At 49.8% G+C, this 27,967-nt stretch overlaps 1 protein-coding gene across 1 annotated transcript in view; it reads left to right on the forward strand.

Annotated features, from left to right (window-relative positions):
- Positions 1 to 27,404, forward strand: part of LOC144762470 (uncharacterized) — a 120,943-nt gene extending 93,539 nt beyond the window's left edge. Inside the window, exons 5-7 of the mRNA XM_078647683.1 lie at positions 18,405 to 18,574; positions 20,061 to 20,194; positions 27,172 to 27,404. Coding sequence (XP_078503809.1) covers positions 18,405 to 18,574; positions 20,061 to 20,194; positions 27,172 to 27,404 — 537 coding nt within the window. The remainder of the gene's footprint in view (positions 1 to 18,404; positions 18,575 to 20,060; positions 20,195 to 27,171) is intronic.
- Positions 27,405 to 27,967: the final 563 nt, after the last annotated feature.

A 27,967-nucleotide genomic window follows, 5' to 3' on the forward strand; every position in this document is an offset into this window, starting at 1 on the left:
GGTGCAGACGGACTGATCTTCTGATCCCACTTCTGACACCAGTTGTCCCGGGGTGGCTGGGGATCCGAGGGGTTGGCTGACCTCCTCAGGGGGAACCTGCTCGGTGGCGGAAGGAGAGGCGGAGACCCAAAATAAGGTTCTTAAAGAAGGCTTTATTTTAGTATACGTCTTTCGGTTCCTGCTGGTGATGCGTTCTCTGGCGAACGCTGCTGGGTCGAAAGTTGGCTGTCGAAGCGGGTCCAGGATGGCTCTTGCTTCTGTACTCCCAGTCGACCCCTCGTGCTCCGCATAGGAGGAAAGAAGACAGGAAAAGTATCAGGGCTGGATTCCCCGTTGATATCAAAGGGACCGGGAGTGAGGGAAACCACTGACAGGTGAAAACAACACGCTCTTTAGAGGGGGGGAGTGCTCGTGAGAGGGAGGGGTCGGGGTGGCTTCTACCCTCGTGGCACGTCACTCGGTGCTTGTAGGGACGTGACCGCCCATCCACCCTGCCATACGCCCCCGTACCTGCTGTAGCCACGTTCCTCCCGTGGGACTGTGGTGGGGCGGGTCGCCTAACCGTTGGCCTCCTGGCTTCTTCGGCACCTCTGTTCTCCTGGGCTGCTCGTCCTCTTCTTCCTCCGTACTGCTCCGATTTCTCCTCTCCTCTCCTGGGCTTGCCGCTAGGGAAACGCCGTCCGTCGCTTCCTGGATCCGGGGTTCTTTTGACCTCGCCGCGTCACACCCTGGGGGCGTGGTCTCGCTTCTCTGGTCCGTCTCCTTAAAGGGGTAGATGTCCTCTTTGTCCGCGGTCGGCCACCAATAGTCCGGGTCGCCTCCTCGCCAGTCGGCTTCTGCTTCTGGGTCCATGGGCTGAGGAGAAGAAACGGATGTATGTGAAAATGCGGGGCCGGACCACCAGTCGGTGGCCGGGCCCCCGCCCATGGTCCCCCGGGAACCCGCCCCGTCACAAAGTGCTAAGCCCAAGTAAGAGAAGACATATTGTGCAAATAGCAAGATTGTAATGGACAAAATAGACACCTTTCCACAAGGAAAGAGAGATATTACAAAAGGAGTTCCAGAACCATCATGACATAAAAAAATGAAACTTTTTGTTTTTGTTTATAAACACATCCCGTTTCCTTTAAGGAAAACAGGATGCAAAAAAAGAATTATTGCTTCATTTAAAAACAAAAACGGATATGGTTGTCTGCTGATCCCAGCAGGCCACCATCCCTGGATTGCAGCGAATCCTAGTGGGTCACAAACTGCGACCTACCTCATTAATATTCATGAGGTAGGTTGAATTGCAACCCACTATGGATCAGTGATTTGCTAAATGACCTATTAGTACATAGGTCACTTCGCAAATTACCACACTGGTCGCAAGTTGCGACCAGTAGTTCGCAACCAGTTGTACGTACACCTAGCCCTAAATTATAAATAAACATAAAAGGTAACAATAGCACGTTTTATTTAGAAGTGCGATGGAGCATTTGTACTCTGACTCCTGACAGTGGAGTTAGATCAGTTTACCTTAGGATATGGCGTGGTCTGGATGCAAAATTGATGAACACAGAAACGTGGCCTTAATTCGTGTGCAGACCCATCCATTCGACCAAATAATGTGGTGCTGGAAACATCTATGTGTCTCTCTCTATTCCACATTGTATATCTGTAATATTTGGTTGGTACGTTTAGAAACTGGCAAATCCTCAGTGTGAGATTCTGGAGTATTAATTTGTTGAAGGGCCCAACCAAATTATTAATTTAGCACCTTACAAGGTCAGAACGCTAATCAAGGGGCCACTGAAATGCGTTTTAGTATTTAAGTAGCAACAAATGATATTAAAATCAAGAAACAAATCAATTTAATAATTTGATGAAAGCAGAATTAAGGTCAAAGGTAGATTAAGGTAACCAGAGATATGATTTTTTTTAATTCAGTTGACCATATGGTTTAATTAATGTCCATGTTAGTCTCTGTGTATAAGCAGAAGGAGATTCCGGCACCACTATTGAAAATGCAAAAAAAAGAGTTACCAGAAAACTCTCCTGCCTCACAGTCACCGGAAGACCAGGGACAAAGTAAATTTATTTCAAGGCTTCTACACTGACATACTTCCATTCTCCCTGGCATTCTTTTTGGGAGATTTAAGTCGCATAGCCAATGCAGAGGTGGACCTCTCTACCTTTGCATCCTGCTGCAGCCAAGAGTATTAATTCATTCCTTCAGATGCTGCATACCTTTGTCCTGTCCAGTCCTAAATCTCTGAGATAGCGACAAAAGCCTTTTAGATAACCTAATCAATCAGTGGGAGACAAGCACTAAACTTGTGCACATGTACCAACGGAAGCAATGTTCTTTTACATCCCTCACTGTCCTCACACATACTAAAACATGAGAGCCAGTGGTAGGAGTGAGGCATTGGGTTGGGATAAGAGAGAAAACAAAAACACAGGATTTCAAACTCTGCCTTGTTACTTCTGGGGTGAAGTAAGGCCTTTGGTTGGGAATTATTAATTATGCCAAATGGGGCTTAGCCAAGTATACACCATGTTAAGGCCATAGTAACATGATGTAAGAGAGGCACCAGTGGCATACACATTAACTAGCACAAGTGAGATGTAGTGTACATATACAGCACCCAGATGTGTGACTGTAAAGTGTTCCTTCCAGAACTGCTTCTCCTGCTCCAAGCAGTCCTATGTCAAATCGAACTGCTCTGACATGTGTAACAGCCTTCTTTACGTGTGCTAAGTAGTGATTTAGAGTCCAGCAGGCCTGAGAGAATAATGTGCAAAAGTTGTGTATGCCCGCTATTTTCTTTGGTATGACTGGCAGTGACAGGATACAAATGCTTGTTTCTCTGCTTAAAGTGAAGAAGGATGTCCAATAGCAAAAGCCTGCTTATGAATAAAAGTCCATTTTCATGAGTCAGGCTAGTAAAATGCTACTTAGATCATCTCCAAACTGTGATAAAAATATATTTGTTTGTTAGATGTGTTGCAAATGTGTTTTTTTAACATTTAAATTATCTTTGCCTAAGAGGGTTAGCATTAAATAACTCAGAACTGGCACTGCCAGACTTTCCCACTCTCCAGTGATAACACCTTGATTGTGGTGTGAAAAGGTCTTCACCGTAGAAGATAATAGAGTTAGGCCTGATGACAGGAAGGATTGGAGGAGAAACCAGAGGACACATATCTGGATATGGGAGAGGAGAATGGACAGGATTAGCAGATGAGCCTGACAAAGAATTGCCTCGAACCTTTTAGTATATTATATTTACTGCCATAATGTCAGGGAACTTCTGAAGCTGCTTCACTCCCAGTCAAATTGTCTCGGTTACGAGGGCGCTAGAGGGCGCACTTACGGAATGGCTGCCTAGGTGCGTAGCTCCCGTTCCTTGGTGAATAATCCTCCATAAATCCTGCGCCACGGGGTGCTGTATCGCCCCCACATTTCGGATCCTGCTTCAGGACATCGCTCTCCACGATCGACCCAACTCTGAGGGCTCTGCGTGCACCGAGGGCTGAGCTACCAGCTGCTGAACTTTGCCCGGTATTTGCTCTGGAGCTGCCGTGAGCGGGTGGCCGGTCGCTGCTGCTCACGCGACCCTGGGGACTGCCACGAGGCTCTGGGCCGCATCACAGCGCTGCTGCTGATATCCTGTTGGGACGTTGTGCGGGGACTGCAACGGAGGTAGGCGGCTGCCGGTATCTCTGCCGTGAGCCCCCCCCCCCCCCCTGCTGCTGTTTGCTCTCGCCGCTGGCGCTGAGCAGGGATCTGCTTCCCACAAGGCGGGAAGGACTGTAGGGCCAAGCGGCCCCCCCCGAGCCGTCGCGCCGGCCCTCCGCCTGACTGCTGCTCCTGACCTGGGCGGCGCGGACTGTCGGACCTGCTGATCGGGGGTGAAAATCGGCCTCATTGTACCTGGCGCCGCAATTACGAGCCGCGCTCGCTGAGTTGAGGCCCCTGCATTGTCTCCGGAGTGGGGGAAAGCTATCGCCTGTGTTGTGGTGCGTGGCTGCCATGCGGAGAGGCCCTGGACTGCTCCCCTGAGCGACGCAATTCACTGCAGCACCTTACCTCGTAGGGAACCGCCATTACTCGCCCTACTGCTTGGGATCCTGCTGATTGCTGCGGCCACTGATACCCGGGCCGCTTCTCTGCCAGTATTAGGAGGAAAGTGTCTACTATAACGCTTAGCATAGCGCTTGGGGGACGTGCGGCGCTATTTACAGACTGCGCCCCCCTTGCGGTCCCTTGGGCAGCATCGCGTTCGCCGCTGCCAGCTGTGCCCTCTCCGAGTGGACTGTGCTCATTTACTTTGCAGGTGCAGACCACCCTGCCATCTTGCTCCTTGGCCTGGAGGCCGTTCCCTGACATCGCCATGGGTCGGACTGAGAATCGCCAGCCTAAGCTGAGCTTCGACAGCGTGAAAAGGGGCGCCAAATTGACGCAGATGTCTCCGGGACCTAGCGCGTCTTCTCCGCAACCTATCCCACCTCCTACTAACGATGTGGCCCTTACCAACCTGATTCAGGAGATGCGCCAGGGCTTCGCCACTGTCGTTGAGAAGGTGGACGGGGTCACAGCCCGGCTGGATGCTTTGGTACACAAGGTCGACCGCCATGGGGAACGCATCACGACCGCGGAGCAGCGAATATCCGATAACACTGATGTCACCACGACCCATACGGCGCAACTGGCCAGGATGGACAATTTGCTCCGGATTATAGCGGCGAAGAATGAGGACTTGGAAGCGCGCAGCCGCCGGAACAACATACGCATCACCAATGTGCCGGAGTCCACAGATACAGGGAGGATGGAACTGTACGTTGAAAAACTGCTCAGAGGCTCGATCGGAGAGGAGGTTTTTTCGCCTCAATTTATTGTGGAGAGGGCCCACCGCTCCCTGGCGCCTGTACCGAAGCCTGGCCTTCCTCCCCGGCCCATCATTGCTCGGCTCTTGAACTATCGTGATCGCGACGCTGCCCTCAGAGCGGCCCGGACCCAAAGATCGCTGCAGTATAACGGGGTTACTTTCTCCGTCTACCCAGATTTCACGCCGATGGTTCAGGATGAACGACGCAAGTTCCTGCCGGTGAAGAAGAAGTTGCGGGAAGCCCAGATAGACTATGCTCTCTTGTACCCTGCGAAGCTTCGAGTCACCCATCAGGGTAAGCAACGGTTTTTCACCAACCCGCAAAAAGCAGAAGATTTCCTAAAATCGATACGGAGGGCACGCAGGGACGATAATGCTGCTGCAGTTGAACAGGAGGATGCTGACCTGCCTCCGGCGCCACACGAAGACTGACTGTCCCTGTGCACTACGAGCGGAGTCTTCTCCATGCCAGCTGGCTCTCACCCAGCGGCTCGGACTTCGGACATTGGGATGATTCGTGAGCGATGGACCTACATGGACTCTGCACCCCTGTGGTAATGTACACCAAGGACCACTTTCTCGGCCCTAGTCTCCACCGAGGGCGGTACAGTTCTGGAGCTACGGACCGAGAAGTGGCTGTGCGCACTCTATGTTTTACCCCTACTGGGTGATCCCCATAGTCCTGTTACGGGTTTTGTTGTTCGTGCTACTACAGTTGGGGGGGGGGAGGGGGGAGGGTGGAGGGGGGCCCATTCCTTGGTTGTGTCTTTTGGAGTTCCTTTTGCGGTTGAAAGGGGGGTGGGGGCGGGATTGCGAGGGTGGGATCCATGGCTTCTGGCATGTTTGGGATGCTGGGGTGGGTGGGGGGAGGTTGGATTTTACGAGGCTTCTGTTGCTTGGACTGTATTTTTATCTGCTAGACTGGTGTTTCTTGGGGTGGGGGCGGGGCGGCCGGGGCACTGTCATTAGGCCTGCTAGGACACTTTCACATATAGACTTTCTGCACCCATGGCGGTTTCGAATGCGAATACTAGATTGACGTGCTTATCGTGGAATGTCAGGGGGCTGAACGATGCTAAAAAATGCAGAAATGTCATTGCCTATCTGAACAGACATCATGTACAAGTTGTTATGTTGCAGGAGACGCATCTGCCTGCTCAGGGCACTACCGCTTTTGCGACGAAATGGGCTAGCACCCGTGTTTTTTCCTCGTACTCGACCTATGCCAGAGGGGTTGCGGTGCTTATTGCCCGCGGAGTGCCTTTTCATCATCTTGGAGAGGCAATGGACAGGGAGGGGCGATATGCTTTACTATGGGGAAGGGTTGGCCGCGATGTCTATGTATTTGTATCTATGTATGCACCGAATGTTGATACTCCTGCCTTTTTTTCCACATTGTGGGGGAAGATTGTTGCTGTTGGGGCAAGACATGTTATATGGGGTGGTGATTTCAACCTCGCACTGGTGCCCCCCGTGGATAGGGCGGATGGTGTCAGCTCCTACAAGCCCAGGTCCAGGGAGACGCTAGAGGGAATCATGGAAGAGGGTGGTCTCTTGGATGCCTGGAGACACCTGCATTCTCAGGGGCGGGAAGGGACACACTTTACCTCTCACACAGGGACATGGGCGCGACTTGACTACTTCCTAGTTAACAGAGAAGCTGCTGCAGAATTGCTGAGAGTAGAGCACCTTCCTAGAACCTTTTCCGATCACTGTCCTGTGTCTATGCAATTCAACATTCCCGGATGGGACAATCCACGACCTCAGTGGCGACTGCGTCCTGATATACTCTTGGACAATGTTTTCTGCACTGAACTGGGGGAGGAGATAGCAGATTTCTTCCCTAGAAATAAGGGTTCGGTAGAGTCAGTTGAGCACATCTGGGAAGCTTTTAAGGTCACCATCAGGGGCTTCTGCATCTCCAAAAGTCATGGGGTGCTGCGTGATATCCTTCAATCCATTTCTACACTGGAACGCGAACTGCGGACTCTGGAACACCGCATGATCACAGATTCTGACCCTCACTTACACGCCACCTTTAGAGAGACACTGTCCAAATTTGAAGAAGAGGCGGCCAGGGAGGTGAAGTACCGGGGCAAACACTGGGTGGCCCGGAGATATTGTGAGGGGGATAGGCCCGGGAGGGTGCTTGCTGCGCTCACACGACCACCACGGGTGCACAACACTATACTGGAGCTTATTGATGACACCGGCACGACTGTCAGGGACCCGGCAGAGATACTATCCACTTTCACAGCGCACTACTCTTCACTTTATACTTCTACGGCACAGGTACACACTTCATATGCTACCTACCTTAATGATGTGGCGCTGTGCTGGCTCAGCGATGGGGACAGGGAGTTTCTTGCGGCTCCCTTCGAGCTGGATGAGATCCGTGAGGCCATCATGTCCCTTCAGAACGGCAAGGCGCCGGGGCTCGATGGCTTACCGGCCGAATTTTATAAAACCTATGTTGACATAATGGCACCGGTGCTCAGTGAGGTCTTCACGGAATCTTTGGCCGATGGGATACTTCCCTGCTCTATGCGTGAAGTGGCGATCACCTCCCTTCTGAAACCGGATGAAAACCCTGCCGCTTGTGACTCGTACCGTCCACTGTCCCTTCTGAACTGCGATGTTAAGATACTGGCCAAAGTCTTAGCTACCCGGTTGTCGCTGCTCATGACCCGAATTGTCCTGCCTGATCAGTCTGGCTTCGTGGCAGGGAGATCTACGTCCCACAATCTTCGCACCCTTTTTACCTTGCTTCGCACGGTCCACCCCGACATCCCTATCGCTGCCGTGTTCCTAGACGCCACTAAGGCATTCGACTCGATCGAGTGGCCATACCTGTTTTCGGTTTTAGCCAGCATGGGTTTCCCCAAATTATTTCTCTCTTGGGTTCGACTTTTGTATACGGACCCGACGGCGAGGGTACTAATCAATGGCCGCCTGTCACAACCAATTGCGCTCACCAGAGGCACCCGGCAGGGATGCCCGCTCTCTCCCCTGCTATTTGCCATCGCGGTCGAACCACTCGCCTGTCGTATACGGCAGTTACATCGAGCGGGGGCAGTGCACTGCCTACAGCGGCAAATAGATGTCTCACTTTATGCTGATGATATCACGCTCTATGTTAAACATCCCGAGACGCATCTCAATCCCCTGCTTTGGGAATTCATATTGTTCGGAGGGGTGTCGGGTGTCCACATCAATTGGGCAAAATCGCAGTTTTTCCCCCTCACGGATGCGGTGCATGCCTTCCCTCTCGATTACCCACTGGAGTGGTGTAGTGAAGATCTTAAGTATTTGGGAATTCGCATATCTCGCGATAAAGATGAGACGCTCCGTGCCAATTATGGAGTGGCCGTGACCAAATTGACGGCTTCGGTGGACAGGTGGATCACGCTACCACTCTCCATGGCGGGAAGAGCCTCACTTATAAAAATGGTGGTATTGCCCCGCTTCCTATATCTTTTCCTCAATATCCCCTACTACCCTGGTGCCTTTTTCTTCAGGACGCTCCGTGCGGAGCTGCGCAGACTATTCTGGGGCGGCAAGTCCCCCCGCTTAAACTGGTCGACGCTGACCCTTCCCTACGATCGAGGAGGTTTTGACATCCCTAATTTTGAAACTTACTACCAATGTGCACAGGCACACTTTGCCTACCATTGGATGGCTCCAACTCCTTTCATGCCACACATAGCGGTGGAGGACTGGATTGTGCACCCTATACCACTCAACGGACTGCTACACTGTCCTGAGTCATCCATCACCACTGCGCATACCTCAGTCTCCTGCACATTAGATGCGTGGCGTCGCATCGCTAGACACCTGTCGTGTCCGATGCCCTACTCTCCCAAATTACCGCTTGCTTATCACCCGCAATTATCTCTCTTGTCGGAACGAGGTTTCCGTCAATTATGTGATAGGTTACTCATCACCCGCTGGGGCGACCTGTTCCATGAGAGTAGTTTCAAGACTAAGGAACTGTTCTTTAAGGCACAGGAACACACCACCCTCGAACTCTTTTACTATATTCGGCTGCGTGCGGGGATGCGGGACATCTTACCTGACTATCCCAATGAACCTGAGACCCTAGCCCCACTGCATTTCCTGTTGGGATCACAAGACGGGACCCACTTGGTCTCTGGTCTTTACCGCCAAATCCGAAGCGCGGCTCCGGAACCGGTCTCCAATGCTCGGCTGCGATGGGCTGCTGAACTTGCCCTCGATATCACCGATGAGCAGTGGAACTACTGTTGCACGCTCACCGCTCGCGTTTCCGCTAGCAGCAGATTAAAAATTATTCACTACAAATTCCTTCAACGGATATACTATACTCCGGCTCGGAAGTATAGGTTTGGGCTAGCTGACAGCGACAGATGTGAACGCTGCCATGCCGACCATGCTGATTTCCTACACCTGGCATGGGACTGTCCCCAGGTTGCTCATTACTGGCAGCTGGTTGTGGAGGCTATCGCGGAGATGGTGGGTGAGACGATGCCCGCTGACCCCTTGATCGCTATCCTCGGATACACAATGCACTTGCCTAGAGGATGCAGGAAATTTGTCGACACCGCCTTGCTCTTAGCCAAGAGACGGGTGGCTTGTCGCTGGGGCAGAGGAAGGGCGCCCAAATTTAAGGACTGGCTTACAGACTTGACTTATTGCCAAGACCAGCACACTACTTTTGCTGAATTGATACCCCCTTCTTGTAGGCCCAGGGATATTTGGGAACCTCTGATGCACTACCTGCTCACGCGCTCGGATGACGATGCACGATCGGATGATCTGCCTCTCCCTCCTCAATGCACTGACGTCCTTATTGGAACGCAACCTGTCAATACCTCCTGCTTCGTCTGACTTTCCTTGTCCCCCATGCACTCTCATACCCCTGCAGCGTCCTGAATGACCTAGGCCGCTCTCTCTTGGCCTGACCCACACCCCCCTCATGATTGGGCATGCATATCCCCTTTTTTTTTCTACATCCACAGCACGCCTCACACTACTGCTGAGTGACACCCCGTTATAATTCATGCTTCTATGGGATGCACCTTTACAGGCCTCTGTTTCACTGGGTTGCAGTCCTGGACATTAGCTCCCCCATGGGCTGCGGCCTGCCTGACCCGCCTTGCTACACCACCCTTCATTGGACCTTTCACACAGTCTTATACAGCCTCATAGTTGTTACCTAAGTTGGGAAGTTTTGGTTCCTGTTTGACGATGAAAAACAAAAAAAAGGAGAGGGATTTCATCTCTCTACTGCAACGCCCTGTTCAACTGCTGCTCATCCTTGCTTGTCCTACGCCTCAGGCTGCAGAACCAGCGTCTTGTATGTTTTTCCTATACGCCGCCGGGCCTCCGGGATGTCGGCTTCTGGGCTGTGTACTGTTCATGATTTTTTGCTGCTGGCCTCCGGGTTGTAGGCGGATCGAGCTGTGTACAATACTCTGTTTTCTCCAATAAAGCAGTTTTGAACCCCAAAAAAAAAAAAAAAAAAAAATTGTCTCGGTTACCAGAAGGTTGAAGCTTGGTTTCAAAACCCGCAAGGCTGCTCTTCAGGTGATTTTCCCTCATTTCCCTAGGACAATACTTTTGTGGGAATTTAAAGCACTGTCCATGGCAACAATGATTCTGCCATTTTGGGTGGGACCAGAATATGGACTTCTGGGAGTCACTTGCAGTCAAGTGAGAGGAAGAACTGCAAAAAATAACCAGTTGGGCTGTGGGAATTCTGTTGACAGGATAAGAAGGTATCACCAGTCATGAGTTTCTTCACATATGACAATGGTTTCCACCACAAGTTCCTCAGAATACAACTAGACCTGGAACAAGTGAGTAAGTTATAGAAGATGCGTGCTTGTTTTCGCAGGCTGCCTCTGGGGGAATTTAGATGTGACATTGTGTCTATTTGTACCAAGCGACTAAACATTCTCTTGTGCATCTAGAGGGGTGGCGTCTGTCTTGGATCGGCAGGTATAACATTTCTTGTGGTACTTCACAGGAAATGTGTGCAACCGAACCTCACTACATTGATGTTGGTTTTCAGTAGTCAAGACCTCTAGTTCCCTAAGGATTGAGTGATGGATATTTTGCCTCTGAAAAGAGTACCCTTCAGTCACGTATAATTTGAAAATGAACTTTGAACTAATTTTGAACATTTGTTTGACCTTTGAAGACTGGGGGTTATATGTTCTGCCAGAGGTCCTGAAATATAACAGGGCTGCATCTAAAAGGACGTTTTATATGTATACAAATGTTAATGCACACATGCAAAATTAATTAGAATTCCAGTTTGCATAGATATTGCTGAGTTCAGGGAATGACCGTATGCTAATGATGTTCTTATGTCTTCAGTTTACTTCAGTTGAATAGAAGCTATATTTGCCTTCCACAAGATACTGTATAAAGGCATATCTTCAGGTAGTTATTTTTTACATAGGGAGAGGTGTATGTAAATGTATTTCTAGCAAGATATTATGGGCCAGATGTAGGTAATTTTATTTTACCACCTCTTAAATACCGAATCATACCGATTCGGTATTTAAGAAGTGGTAAAATAGAAGTACCGAGATGTAGGTAAATCCAGATGTGCATTTACCGAATCGGTAAAATTCGGTATTTACCGATTCGGTAAATACCGACCGGTAATGCCCATTCATTCCTATGGGCTTTGAAGCCCATAGAAATGAATGGGCATTACCGAATCGGTAATTACCGAATCGGTAAATACCGAATTTCACAAGGGTGCAGGGGGTGTCACTTTGACACCCTCTAGCACCCCCAAAACGGGTTCGGGTGCCATGTGGCAGGCATACCTGCCCTAAGGGCAGGTCTGCCTGTCATATGGCACAGGTGTGCATGCACACATGTGCATGCACACCGGAATCGGTATTTTACCATCAAATAGGATTTGATGGTAAAATACCGATTCGGTAAGGCTTGTGGGACTCAGAAGAGTCCCACCTACATCTCAATTTTACCGATTCGGTAAAAATACCGACTCTGTATTTTACAGAATCGGTAAATTTACCGATCGGTAAATTTACCGATTCTGTAAAATTGAGTGACCTACATCTCAAAATCCAAATACCGGTCGGTAAATGCCTACCTACATCTGGCCCTAAATGTCTTTATATTTAGCTTTTCGTAATTTCTGGTATGCTGTTAAAGCATAGGAGTTGGTTATACAGAGATATGGTCTATCATTTCACAATTACAGTTATGTTGAGTGTTCCAGTGATAAGTCACTTATGGCATGTATTTGTCTTGGAGGGGTGCCGAGGGGTCACAGGGAGACTGCACTCAGGAGATTGGGTTTAGATGACACATGTGCCTTCTACGCAAGTGACGATAATGGCTGAAGTTAGGATATGTACATGGAACGTCCAAGGATTGCACACACCAGCGAGACGTTACCAGATTTACTCTTATTTGAAACGCCATAAATTTCACATAGCACTGTTGCAAGAAACGCATTTAAATAAAACAGAGGTGTGTGCGCTTCGCCGCTGATGGCATTGACAACTTTATGCCACTGAATGTTCCTCCTTCGCCCGCGGAGCGCTTCTATGGGTCCGACCTGGGACCCCATGGGCGGCCATGGACGTTCATGTGGACCCCGATGGCAGGTATGTGATAGCCCGGGGCAGACTGGATGGTCAGCCCGTAGTACTGGCGTCGATATATTCCCCAAACACTGACCAGGGTGGTTTCCTTAATTGCCTCTCGACAGTGCTGGCGACCTGGCATGGGGTCCCGTGGATGCTGGGAGGTGATTATAACTGCGTCCTGGATGCGACCTTAGATAGATCTTCCCTGCCACCGACAAATGCACCGACACATGCTGCCACGAAAGCATTAATCCACTGGGCAACACAGTGGGATCTACACGACGCATGGAGGACACGAAACCCAACTACACGGACATATTCCTATTGGTCGGGAGCGCACGCTCTACACGTCCGTTTGGACAGGTTCATGGTCACCACCGATCTACTCCCACTAGTCACAGATGCGCAATATATGGGCCGCACCCACTCGGACCACAACCCACATACTCTGGCCATCGCATGGGAGCGCCCGCACCCACCCATCCCCACCTGGTGGCTCCAGCCGGACCTCTTGCTAGACGCACCCTTCCGCGAGTCCCTCCTCACACAAACTGCCCAATATTTTGAAAATAATGCTGGCACGGCGTCCTCCCCCCAGATCGAATGGGATGCATTCAAGGTGGTAACCCGGGGACATTGCTTAGGCACACAGGGCTGCATGCGACGACAGCTAGAGGGCGACTTGACGAGATTGGAAACTACATTACTGGCCCATGAGCAAGACGCGGTGGGTGGCGCAAGCGACCCTCTGACGGAAGCAAAGACAGAACATGAGCGCCTTCTAGAACGTCTGCGTTGTCTCAACTTCGCTGCACACTCTGCCCTCACACATCGCCAAGGCGACAGACCTGGAAAACTGCTGGCCTGGCTGATTGCACGAGAAGACCGCATGACCCCAACATCGGCGGTACGTGGGGAAGGGAGGGGGTTACTCTACACGCAACGCCAAATACATGAAGCGTTCATAACCCACTACACAGCCTTATATCGCTCTCGACTCAACGACCCACCTCCTAAAATAGCTGAATATCTCTCACCCCTGCAGCTGCCTACATTGACGGCTGCGCAACAAGACGACCTCGGAGCATCCCTTACTCCTGAGGAACTCCGCGACGCCATTTTCAACTTGTCAAATGGCAAATCTCCTGGCCCCGACGGCTTACCGGCTGAATTTTATAAGGCCGGCTAAGACATACTCATCCCCCAGCTATTAAAGGTGTATGCTGCGGCTGCGGATGACTTCTCTCTCCCTCCAACGCTCAATGAGGCTACCCTCATTTCCCTACTCACACCTGGCAGGGATGGCGAATTGCTGGGCTCTTACCGCCCGCTGGCCCTTCTTAACACCGATTATAAAATCCTCGCCTCTGCCCTGGCTCAAAGATTAGCCCCCCTGGTACCAACACTGGTGCATCATGATCAGAACGGGTTCGTGCCGATGCGTCACACCTCCTACAACATCCGCCGCCTATTCCGTATACAGGAGTACGCAACACGCCACTGGCCACGTGCCAGGTGCCTGGTGTTGGACCTAGAGAAAGCATTCGACTCGGTGGAATGGCCATATCTGCGGGCGGTCATGGATAAATTTGACCTGGGGGATGACTACGAGACCATGGTTGGCTTATTGTACCGCAGGCCCACAGTTCGTGTCTGCACCGGCACGTTGCTTTCTGATCCCATCCGTGTACAGAGAGGCACCAGGCAAGGTTGCCCCCTTTTGCCCCTGTTGTTTTCCTTGGCCATGGAACCCCTAGCCACGATTCTTCGGACTCGGGGTGTAGAGTGGGGAATTCCGATGGCGGATGGCCTCCACGTGACATCGCTGTATGCGGACGACCTCCTCCTCTATGTTAGAGACTTGGCTGATGTCCCGGGGTCCCTCACTGACATCTTCCACACCTTCGAGGAGATGTCGGGTTTGAGAGTCAACTGGGCTAAATCTGGGGCCTATTCCTTTGACCCGAGCATCCCTGAGAGCGACATATACATTGGTGGCGAAAGGCTGCAATGGTATTCCACGATATTCAGATACCTGGGAATCCACATCTACCGTAATCCTACGGATATCTTGGAGGGGAACCTGATGCGGGCGCTGGCATCCATCCGGAGTCAAATTCGGTTTTGGAGAACTCTGCCCCTGAATGTGCCCAGCCGAGTGACGCTCACAAAAATGATAGTCCTACTGAGGCTATTGTACTACTTTGCGAACATCCCATCCTATATCCCCAACGGGATATTCCGGGACCTTGAGGTCCTACTCCGCGGCTTAATCTGGAATGCGGGCTGACCACGAGTGGCACTGACGAAGCTATACATGCCCACTGACTCGGGAGGCTTAGCGGTTCCCAACATGGAATTATATTACTTGGCGGCGCAGATGCAATGGGTGACGGGATGGCTAAGTGGCAAAAACCTGGGGGACACTGCCACAGACGTCACTGCTTGGTCTCACTCACAAATATGCGCCCTGTTCCATCCACTGGCCCGGCCCCCCCGCCCCGCCCCCGCAGATACACCTAGCAGTGGCACATAAGTGTTTTCTGAGATGTCTACTGCTTACCCGATCCACCGTACCATACGCCCCGATACTCCCTCTGCTGGGCACCCCCACGGCCAATGGAGTACTGACGGAGGCGAAGTTGGACAGTTGGTCCACCGCGGGTGTGGAGGCATTAGGAGACCTATACGCTGACGGTGCTCTCCTCCCCTTTGCAACCCTCGCGGGAGATACGACCCTCCTGAATGGGCAATTCCTGTTGCATGCGTCCCTCGTCCGCTCGCTGACTGCCGCATGGGGTGACATATCTGAAGAACCACCGACACATTACTTCATGCAATACCTCCATGTTATGGGCAATGGCTCCCATATGGTGCATTGGTTAGCGCAAGCCCTTCTGATTCACACACAACCCACTACCTCGCAGCTAAGGGAGAAATGGGCGGCGGACAGAGGGAGGGATTGGACGGACAAAGAATGGGCGATGGTGCTCACTGGGCCAGTTAACATCCCACGCAACCCCCTGATTCAAAATCATACAACTCTACATATTGCACCACGCCTATCTCACACCGGACAAGATCAACAGATACTTTTCAGTCACAGATACCGCCTGTAGCCGCTGCTCCCGGGCGGGTGCAGACTTTTTACATATGCTCTGGTTTTGCCCCAACATCCAGCAATATTGGGATGAGGTAACAGCGCTGCTTACACACTGCACCAACGAACGCATGCCGAGAACTTGGGAAGCCTGTATTCTAGGGCTGTACAAACGCACTAAACTCAACAAAGTGCCGCCCCGATATTGGGATCTCGGACTGATCACGGCCAAACGACTGCTCACAAAGCGGTGGAAGGCCGACACCCCCCCGCATATACGGCACTGGTGCATGTCCCTCACCAATTGGGCATGAGCGGAAGGCACAATCTTATGACGGGAGGAGACAGCAGGGCTTAGGAAATTCCCCATTGCACATTACTGGGATGACATCCTCCAATCCTTCCAACAGAAATGCCTAGAACAGGGGATCACTTGAGGGAACTCGCATCTGGCCTCCATACGTTTATACGGATCACTGCGGACTGCGCTTGCACCCACAGCTCCCCCCACCAGCTCACTTCTACCCCGCCCCTCCCCCCCAACTGGGTAACGCTGGCTGGGACCCACTCCCCTACGCCCCCTGCCATGCTGCACATCACACAACGCACCCTGACTGCTCACCGCCCACTCTGAGCTACCTACACGATGTGCTCTGCTGTCGGCGATGAAACGTTATTGTTCCGCCTCCATATATACACGCCAGCTCCTCCCTTTATGACCTAGACGGAGCCGCCCCACAGGTTGCGCTCTACGAGCATCCCCTGGGTGCCCCTCTGATGGACCCCCCCCATACGGACGCGTTGACTCCATGATGCCCCTGATCCCTGATCATCAGACCCACACACACGCGGATGCTGCAACCCTACCCTTATTTACCCCGAACACGCACATACAACCAACCCAGAGTCGTTACTCCTTTGTATATAACCCCCCAGTTGAGGTTTAGATGTTTATCGATGCACTGGTTTGGCTCCCTGACCAGGCTTTCTTGCTTTTGTTAGTAAAGACACAGTACGTGCTACACGACCGCCTCCAGACACCATACCCTGATCAATACGCCCGGCCCCCCCTTCCCTTTTCCAGAACCGACATTACACGACATCACCCTAACACGGACAAGGGGACCGGACGCCACACACACATACTGCCTGAAGATGGGTAGGTGGATCTAGATGGTGTTTCACAACACCGGCTAGCTTGCTCGAACCACCGCTACTGAGTGAAGCCACATTCATGGGACCACTGAGTGCGACGGACATGGCTGTGGCGGTTCCTGCCAAACGCTGCCGTCCTCACGAAATTCTCCCACAAGGTATAATAAGCTATATAGGCATTCATCCTTAACAAATCTGCGATACTGTATCACACTACTCTTCCGCATTGATGCCCCACATCCCCATGGGAGAAGATACTTACTGACATACTTACCGGTTATATACGCTCATGGGTGCGGGCTGTTATCCGGCTATTGACCGTGACGCCCCCACTATTGCTCTACAAAAAATAAAACCTCCCAGACCTATTTGCTCATTGAGATATGTGGTTTGCTAAAATTTTGAATGCTACACACGAAGCACATTATGCCGCCGGACCTCCGGGTTGTCAGCCATACGGCTGTGTTCACCTGATACTGTTGCGTATGGTTGTTGATTCACGCGGCTGGCCCCGAGGGGTTGTAAGCTGTAAGCTGTGTAAGATGCATTTTGTACAATAAAGGTCTTTAAAAAAAAAATGGCATGTATTTGTCTCGGTTTTAAAGGTAGAACACATGCACTTAGGGGGCCTATTACGATGGCGCATTTCCCTCATCCACCGGGCCGGCGGAAGCCACCGCCGGCCCAGAGAATGTGGGAAAACCGCCGAGGAGGCTTGAAAGACCCACCGCCAAATTAGGATGGCTGGTGGGTCTTACAATCTGTCCTCCGCTTTTCCGCCGCGGTCGCCTTCCGACCGCGGCGGAAAAGCATTAACATGGCTGGCGGTGTCTATCAGACACCGCCAGCCATATTAGGATGGAGTACAAAGTATGCTTTTCCACTGCGGCTTTTCCGCCGTGGAAAAGCATACGGACCTTCACTTCGGGGGCTCGTTGCCGGCCCCCTGGGTGAAGGGGGGTGGGGGATGCACATGGGGGGTACCCCCCTGCATTTGCGTGGACAAAGCGGCAGGCACCGCGCGGTGCCTGCTGCTTTGTGCACGCGAATGCCGTGCATGCATTTTTAACATTGCGGCAGGTGCAGCTTGAAGCTGCACCCGCCGCAATGTTAAAGATTGAGGATGTGACCGCCACCCTGGCGGTCACATCCTAATCTGCACGAAGGGACCGCCGCAGCCCCTGCGGACGGTCCCTCCTACTCTATGGTGGCGGACGGACTCAGGTCCGTCCGCCATCATAATCGCCCCCTTAGTCTGGCTAGCAGTCTCCCAGCACAATGAATCCTACAATACCAATAATTCCAGTCCCAAAGCAGTAAAATAAACTTCGGGGAAAACCACACAGAAGTGTGGACTTCCTACACCCAGTTTTAAGCATCATATGAAAATTGGATATATACATCCGATCCCCATTGACTTGTATCAATTATATCTGTTTCTTATATGATTTTGCCTCAACCAGCTGTACAAAACAGTGTGAAACACCTACTAATGGGAGAAGTGGCTACTTCATGTAAAGATAATAATTTAACCTTACTAGTTGTATCACGTGATTCCCTACAGCCAACCAAACTCTACATCATTTAGACAGGATTGGGGACTCGGAGTGGGGCAACCACACTCTCATTACAGTTTGTGTCTTTCCTGATTTTTTAAAGCTCCTGGAGAAGAAAGGCCTCTTACAAGCAAGTGCCAAACAAGAAATTGTCCAGCAAATGAAGGAGACATGCTGTTATGTGGCTATGAACGCAGACACTGAACCATTTACATATGTGCCTTACACTTTGCCAGATGGACAAACCATCATTCTAGGGGATGAGCGCTTCAGGTAAATACAGAACATTCTTTTTTTTTATATACAATAATGTGCCGTCTGAATTTGATTTGGTAGTGCCAAACTCCACTTTACCAATGATCCTTTCAAATATATATTAGATTCTAAAGGTACAAGGTTTGTGGAAACAGCAATTTCTGTCTCACTGTGTAGTGTAAGCGAACTATGCTGCTGAAGAATGTAAACGTTACATGCTCTTTTAAGGCTAGCCATAGGTAGCTATGGGCAGTGGTAACAAAAGAAGCAGGCAACCCATGACACTCTTGACAGGGGTCGCTAACATTATTCATATGGACCACAGAAACGAGTTTTGTAATAGTTGGGTGTATCCCAGTCTGTGTTCAGTGTATCAAGGGGTTAGTAAACCATATCAGCAACAAAGGAACTGTGAGCTGGAATGCAAAAAAAAGTCAACCTTGCCAGGTCATGCCTCCTAGCTCTAGTTTCAACCCTACCTGTACATATATGGTGGAATCCTAGCTGGTATATTGTCAGTTCCAATAAGAGTTTGTCAGTTTGTCGGATTATTTGAGAAGCATGATGATGGTACAAGGTGATGGGGACTGTCTGAACTAGATTTTGGCCTTGGATAGAACCACGGTTATGTGTGAAAGGCAAGTAATTGGAAAGCACACTTTGTAAAATCTGGCTTCGTGCAGGGGAGCAAGATAGCAACAGAGTTGCAAAAATGCTTATGCTGCTCAATAGATAGGTGCAGATGGAAAAAAAGGTCATGCATAGCTAAAGTAAGAATCTTGAAGTGCTACTCCCTATTCGCCTAAGAGAGCTGTGAGGGTTTATGAGAATGCATCATTTTTTACACCTGACGGCTAATTGTACAGATGGGCTAGGGCCCTGTTTTGGTCATAGACAAGCCTACTCAGCCACGTCCTAATGATAGAGGGCATGTCACAACATGACCAATGCTTTTGAATGAAGGTTGTTCCATCCAGTGTTTTTTTGGGCAGAAACTGATGGATTTCTGAGTCACGAAGTGTTACTATCCATTTGGAAGCATTGCCACCGGTGTGAACGAATATAATTAGAGAAGACAAATCCCAGAGGTAAATAGAAAACATGGGACATTAACAATAAATCTTAGTAATTTATTACACCTCCTTTCACTACATAGTGCATGAAACAGCCATTCACTGATGGACGGGAAGCAAGACCTCCTAGTGCTACAATATGTAGTAACCTTTTCGATGCGTCGGACGGCCCGCGGCCGTCCAACGTCATGGTGGGCGTGTGCGTCGGACAGCCGGGGGCCGTACGAACTGCGCATGCCTCATTCCTCCGCGACGAAGCGGTTAAACTGGTCAGTTCTTTTTTACTGGCTCTTTGCGGAAGTCTGGATTCCATTGGGTTGCTATATATATAGAATTAAACACTGCAATTTGTTTTCTTAAATATTTATTTTTATTATTTTGAAAGTCTAACAAATATAACTTCCTCGATCTTGTGCATTTTTATTTTGTAGAACAGCTGAAGTTTTCTTCAAGCCACAACTAACTGGGAAACATGATTATGGTGTTCACGAGAGCCTGGTTCGCTCCCTTCTCCGTTCTGATTTAGACTTAAGGAAGACCTTTGCAGAAAATATTGTTCTCTCAGGTAGTGAATATATATATATTTTTCATTTCTAATCCCTTTCCAAAACAGCAAAATTAAAAAGTGTAATAAACTATGAAGAAGGTGAGTTACCTTCATTTTTGTTTAAATCTTTTTATTGTAATTTACTATTTTAACAATGCAGTACAATAAAAGATCAACAACACCATGTTCTGGGGATAATACAATATCAAATCTAGTGTTGAAGGATATAACAATGATAGCAGGTGGGTAATGTGTCCAGTATGAAGAAATTAGATATCAGTTACACTAGGCCACCTGGGAGGGGATTTTAGTGTAAGTTCTGCCGTCCTGTTGTGCACCACAGCGCCAGTCTATGTGTGGTGTGATCTCTGAACAGTGGGCAGAGGGTACAACAAAATGAGGACAAAATAGATTAACTGAGGGAAAGGGGTAACCGCCTGTGACCTGAGGCAGTAAAGTGTTGTATCAGGTGCCTAACTGCTTGTAGCGCGCAGTATGGATGTATGATGCGCCAGGTTGAGCAGGGATTGAAGGGAGGCGCCCCCTATGGGCCGGCACAGTAGTGATAGTGGCATTTTACCCTAGCGCTGATGAGGCCCCTGTTTCCTCCTGAGTGTCTTCTGCGGATGTAGCCATCTTCAGTAATTCCTCCACGAAAGCCCCCCAGTCTATAGCTAAGGGAAACTTACGTAGCCCCAGCAGGTCCTCCCTCCGTAGAACTACCCCCTCTGCTCTGGCCCAGTTGAGCAACAAGCGCACCAGGCAAATGCATGGGGGGCCACCGGCGCTTTCCATCTTATGGTGATCAGGCGTTTTTACCGTGACTAGACCCAGATCTAAGAATCGTGAGGTGACCTTGTGTTTCCTGGTACTCTTAAAGAGATGCAAAACGTACACATCCCAGTGAAAGGGAATTTAACGTTTAGTGCAGTGGGATAAAGTGGCCGCTATGTCAGTCCAATACTTAGCCAGGGCCAGGCAATACCATATCCTAAGTAGCAGATCTGCATCTGTTAGGTGGCACCTGGGACAACTGGAGTCAGCGCGATGAAAATACTTGTTTATCTGGGAGGGGAGGGGTATTCACGATGGAGGATAAAATATTGAATCTGCCGGAAGCGCTGATTACGAGGGACTCGTGTCGGGCTTTTCAGGATTGCCACCCATTACTTCTTCGACAGGGCACAGCCTAGATCTTCCTCCCAGTGTTGTTTCAGGGGGTCAGTTTGGATTGTAGTGTGTTGACGAAGGGACGAGGCAAACCAACGTATCAAGTGTCCCCCTGTGCCCATTATGTGCAAGTACTGCAACAGGTGGTGTGTGGGGGGTCCTGTTGCTAGGTTACCCCATCTGATTGAGAGTGAAGCAATGAGCACATAGTGTATTTAGAATTGCCCCGGGGGTAGGCTATCTTCTGAGATTAGGTCTGTATATGAGATTTAGGCGCCGTCTCTAAAAAGGTCCCCTGTGTCGTGAATGTCTGCTGTTTCCCAACTGCACAGTTCCGCTGTCGTGATGTACGACCCTTCCCTTGGTGACCCCAGTAAAGGAATAGCTGGGGCATAAGGTGTGGTTTCACGGGTGATGTATAGGCTTCAGCTGTGGCTTTTGTACGCTATGGAGAGCAGCAACGAGTCCGCTCTTCTTGGCTTAGCGTAGGGGTGAAACATGCTGCGCAAAGTATGGAGTGCCATTGGTGGTTGCAGTGTGGCAGTGTCTGACAGGTGTCTAGAGTCTAGCCATCTAGCTGCCCATTGCAGCTGAGCTGCTAATTAGTAGTGCTTGAAATCAGGCATCGCTAGCCCACCCTGTCCTGCCAGCATATATAGTTTCTTAATTGAGACCCTGTGTCTGGACGTCCCCCATAGAAAATCCCTGACCTTTGCTTCCAGTTTACTGAAGTAGAAGGGGGGAATATAAAGAGGCACGGTCGCAAAATAGTAAAAAAGATGTGGGAGGATCACTATTTTCGCGAGGGCTACCCTACCCCAGATAGACAGAGGGAGAGTCCTCCAGAATGCCATCTGTGAGTAAATAGAGGAGGTGGTTCTAGTAATGTTTCCAGTGAACAGGTCAGTTTTGGTAGGATTTATGTGGATACCTAAGTATCGGAATGTGCCGGTGCACCATGGCACTGTGACCTCCCCCAATGAGTACCTGGAGTAGACAGTGAGAACGGGAAGAGGGTGGATTTCACTGCATTGACCCTCAGCCCTGATACTTCAGCGAATTGTGATAGCGCAGAGTAAAGCGAGTGGGGTATAGAGTGGAGGTCTCTTGCGTATAATAAGAGGTCGTCAGCATACAAGAAGATCATATGCGTGCTGAAACCCAGGGGAATACCCATGTCTACCCGGGCATGAATGAACACCGCCAGGGACTCCACCACCAGGGAGAAAAGGAGTGGAGAAAGGGGGCAGCATTGACGAGTCCCGCGCCCCACCTGGATATTGTCCGATATGTAAGCACCAGTCTTCACGCGAATCGTGTAGCTTTTATACAATAGCCGAACCATGCCTTAGAAAATAGGGGCCTATGCCGAACCTTGGTATTGCCAGAAACTGGTCCTGGGAAGCTTGATTCCGGTCCAGGGAAGACATGGCTTGGCGGTTCGGGCTGGACTGTTCCCATGAGGCACAGGGTCAGACTGATTTGCATATGGCCATGTCTGAACTGGAGCGGCGGAGTGAGCTAAAGAACGGTGATGGATTAAACCCAGATCAGTTGACTGGGGGTGAGTGTTTGTACTGTCAACGCTCCGTCCATCACCACCTTTGGTTTTTCTTGGTTCGCCCTAAGTTGGCAGGGTATGCTCAGACGTGAGTCCCTTGCTCACTTTGCCACTGGAGTCAAGCAAGCCCGGCTGAAGACGGCTGTAATGCCAGAAACCAGTCCTGGGAAGCTTGATTCCGGTCCAGGGAAGACATGGCTTGGCAGTTCGGGCTGGACTGTTCCCTTGAGGCACAGGGTCAGACTGATTTGCATATGGCCATGTCTGAACTGGGGTGGCGGAGTGAGCTAAAGACCGGTGATGGATTAAACCCAGATCAGTTGACTGGGGGTGAGTGTTTGTATTGTCAACGCTCCGTCCATCACCACCTTTGGTTTTTCTTGGTTCGCCCTAAGTTGGAAGGGTATGCTCAGACGTGAGTCCCTTGCTCACTTTGCCACTGGAGTCAAGCAAGCCCGGCTGAAGACGGCTGTAATGCCAGAAACCGGTCCTGGGAAGCTTGATTCCGGTCCACGGAAGACATGGCTTGGCAGTTCGGGCTGGACTGTTCCCATGAGGCACAGGGTCAGACTGATTTGCATATGGCCATGTCTGAACTGGGGTGGCGGAGTGAGCTAAAGAACGGTGATGGATTAAACCCAGATCAGTTGACTGGGGGTGAGTGTTTGTATTGTCAACGCTCCGTCCATCACCACCTTTGTTTTTTCTTGAACCTTGGTAGCACAGCAAAGAGTTAGTCCCACTCATGAGAGTCAAATGCCCTCTCAAGGTGGAGCACAAGGCATCACAACCGTGGCCAGCTCAGGGGGGCATATTGAGCTACCCTGAAGTAGCGACAAAGGTTGAGCGCAGTGTTTCAGGCAGGGATGAAACCATTCTGATCCAAGTGTACCAGAGAGGGTACATAGAGTGCAAGATGGTTAGCAAGTGCTTTCGTCAGGATTTTATAATCTGTGTTCAGGATCGCCAGAGTCCCGTAAGACCCCAGGGCCGTGGGGTCCCTCCCTGGCTTCAATAGGGAGACGATGTTAGCTACGCAGAGAGAGGGAGGGAGGGTTGCACTGTGCTGATTCTAACAGTGGCCCATGTGGCCCTGTCTGGTGTAAATAATCCCCTGTGAATACTGCCCAGTGGCACAGTGTAATTGTGTGATTATGATCTAATGTGTTTATGGTAATACAAAGGCTATATTTATATATAACCTTGTGTGGACTTCCTTTTTGTGGTGTGCCTAGTGTGTTGCTGCTGTGTGTGTGTGTTCCGCAAACGCTTTACACATTGCCTCCTGGATAAGCCTTACTGCTCGTGCCAAGCTGCCAAGAGGGTGAACAGGGGTTATCTTGGCGTGTAACTCCCTTGCCCTGACTAGAGTGGTGGTTTCTGCCTGGCTTTGGCGCAAGCCTCAGCCAACCAGAAATCCCATTTCTAACACTGGAAACCAGCGGAAGGATTTGGACTAGTGTTTGCGCAATACCACAGCAACAACTGGTTGGACTACAAACTCTGAATGTAGATAATCACATGTTTGGGAATTATTGTTTTTGAGTTTTATTCTATTGTTTCTCCTAAGAGTGTAATTTTAAATTGTTTACTCTTGCTTCAGCTCGGACAGTTAGGTTCCCTGTGTTGCACGTGTCTCTGAGCGTCCTGCCAAGATGGAGTCTGCTTTTAATTTCTGTGGTCTGTTTAGAAGACAGTATGTATGAGTTGGTAGAGTTCTGATAAGAGAGAGACATAGCAGTGAGTGGGTCAGACACCCAGTCCAAGCTTAGGGATAACCTAAGCCAATAGCAGAAGGATGAATGGGAACGTGAGCGCAGTGAGGAGGAGAGGGCCTGGGACGCACGCCATGAGGGTGGTGGATTTGAGGGGAATCCTGAAGAGCCTGAAGAGGAGGAAGGAAATGACAGGACATGGACGCCATTAGATAGTGAAGACTCATAGATAGGGAGTCCCTTGCTGGGTCCAGTGTCGGGGGCAGTGCCCCATCTCTTTCCCTGCCCCTAGAGGAATGGGTAGATAGGAGGGAAGAAAGGGAGCATCAGCTGGCGTTAGAGAAACTCCAGAAGGAGAGCTATGAGTATATGGAAGCTCAGAAATTGGAGTTGGAGAATAGGAATTTAGCCTTTAAGGAGGAAGGGCATTATGGGCAGGGAGTTGAGTCATAAGGCGTTGGGCCTTGAAAAGCAAAAGCTAGAGACTGAGAGGGTCTTAGCGCAGGAGAGGATGTAGGAGGCTGAGAGGGCCTTCACCAGAGAGAAATTAGCTCTGAAGGGTAGATTACCCCCTGAGCGCAATGGTAGTTTTATGGATTCCCCAGTGAGGGTGGAGTCCAGTGGAAGCAGCGATATAGAGTCCAGTGCAGGAAGTCCCATTCCCAGTTGCCAATGCATGGTACCTTGTTCCAAAGAGGAGGAGTACAGGTTGAAGTTCAGGGATCGTAGGAAACCATCTCACCAGCGTTGGGGGCATTTTGTGGATGACTGTTCGGATGCACTAGCTAATTGGCTACAGGTTAACCCGGACAACGGGGTGGAGGGAGTAGTGAATATGTTTCTCAAAGAGCAGTTGCTCAGTCATTGTTGGCCGGGATTGCGCCAGCACCTGTTGAGGTGTAACTCCTTTTGTCTTTGGGACCTTGCCCACGAAGCAGAGCGCTGGTAAAGTGCCAGAGGTTCTGAAGAGGCATTGGTGAGTGATCCCAAAAGTAGTGGTTCAGGTATCTTCCAGCCCAGAGTGGTGGAAGAGGTTCAGAGTAGCCCAGCTAGGTCCCGGGATAGTGAGAGGGGTGTAGGGGCTCATGTCTTATCTCAGTGGAGTAAGAGTGAGTGTGGGGCTGAGAGTGCCCAGGTGCCCGAAACCCAGTCTCAGAACCTGGATGGTTTCTTCAGGGAACACCAGGTTGGGGACCTAGGCTGTCCTGTTAGTCCATTTGTGGTTACTGGTTGTGTCCTACACTTGTTATTTTGTGCTAAAATTATTCTATGTTCTAGAAGTGCTATTTCTACTAAGTGATGATTCTGACAGTGGCCCACGTGGCCCTGTCTGGTGTAAATAATCCCCTGTGAATACTGCCCAGTGCCAGTTGGCACAGTGTAATTGTGTGATTATGTTCTAATGTGTTTATGGTAATACAAAGGCTATTTTTATATATAACCTTGTGTGGAGTTCCTTTTTGTGGTGTGCCTAGTGTGTTGCTGCTGTGTGTTGATGTTGCGCAAACGCTTTACACATTGCCTCCGGGATACGCCTTACAGCTCGTGCCAAGCTGCCAAGGGGGTGAGCAGGGGTTATCTTGGCGTGTAACTCCCTTGCCCTGACTAGAGTGGTGGTTTCTGCCTGGCTTTGGCGCAAGCCTCAGCCAACCAGAAATCCCATTTATAACACAAATTATGTGAGAGATGGCCACCAAATGTCAAGGATCACCATTGTATCCTAGCCTCGCAACCAGACGTTGAGGATGCCTCCTTTATTCCCACTTTAAGGAATGTGTAACCAGCTTGAGCCAGGGGAGAACACCGGATGTCATTGGTAACCACCAGATGATGGTACTGCCCCAACACATACATTGCCACACTCACATACGCATACACACACACACTCTCACCCACATACACATGCATACAATTCAGTCTCACAAGACCTCTTTTTCTCCCCCCCTCCCCCCCCCACACACACACACTTTTAGCTGTAGTGGACCAGCTGGCCAGTAGTATCTTGGGATTACACCCATACTTCCTTCGGAGCACTGCCTCGGCTGCTGTCACTCACCACTTGGGGCCTCACCCAGAAGGCGTAGATCTCATTGCCACTCTTGAGTCTGAAAGCTGCACAGTGCAGTTGTATACCTCCTGAAGAGAAACATTGTGCATACCAAGACATTTTTATTTTTTACATTTATTTCAAGTATTGGGTAAAATATTACGAGTGCCATAATCCTGTGCATTAATATTTGGCACATTATGCTTACTGCACATGTTCAGTGGGGAACAAATGTAAATGTCGATGGTCACAAGCAACACATGCATGCCCCTGAGGTTTGCTTGAAATGTGTACAATTCTTTGGCTTACTCCTAAGCATCTGGCAATTTACCAATTGTCTGTGTGCATCCCGTGTGAGTGAAACTAGACAAGAAAAGATTTTCGATTTGCAAATATATTTTTGAATGATTTGTAATATGAAAATACTTCTGTAACATGCATTAGAGCAGAAAGTGAAGCTTGACATTAATGATTTCAATTTTATACAATTCTTTTCCTTTAGGTGGAAGTAGCCAGCTGCCTGGATTTTCTTTACGACTGCAAAATGAAATTTGTTCTATGATGCCTCTGGATCTGGTGGACTCTGTGTCTGTTGCAATTTTACCTGATCAGGAATTTGCTGCATGGACTGGGGGGTCCTATTTGGCACAGTTACCTTCTTTTGATACAGCCTGGATAAGCAGAGACGAATATTATGAGTTTGGCTCAGACATTGTCTACAAAAGATGTTTTTAAATGTTACTCTTTGTTAATTAAAAACAAATATATGTTTTTACCATTTAGTATTTTAATTTTCATTTATTTATCACCAAGCATCTGGCTTTTACTTGCTAACACATGGAAACACCGGCATGTACAAAGTTGGGAAGGATACTTCAATTTAGAGGTCTATGTAAGTATACTGAGATGCAGAGGCCGAATCATCATAAGTGAAACTTCAGCAAAAATACTGCGAAGGGCAAAATAAAGTGTCGACGCTGCTGGCTAATAAATTAATGTTAAGACGAAAAGTAGGATTTGTAGCAAAGATCGGAAACCTAACAATCAGGAGCCTTAAAACGGGGAAAAGGCTGGGTTCACAGGTTTTAAAAGAGACTTATTAGCAGACGTATTTAATGACAGAGAATATGGAGTCAGTCGTTCACTCAATGACAAAGATAGTGATTGCAGTGCTTCCTAAATCTGAGAAAGACTCTACCTTGTGAGGGTCTAATCAGCCAAGTGCCTCACTTCGTCAACACAACCCAGGCTGGCTTTGTGAGGCAAAGGCAAATAGAAAACAACATTAGGAAAGTGGT

This window comes from Lissotriton helveticus, chromosome 6, assembly GCF_964261635.1.
Source record: "Lissotriton helveticus chromosome 6, aLisHel1.1, whole genome shotgun sequence".
Taxonomy (NCBI): domain Eukaryota; kingdom Metazoa; phylum Chordata; class Amphibia; order Caudata; family Salamandridae; genus Lissotriton; species Lissotriton helveticus.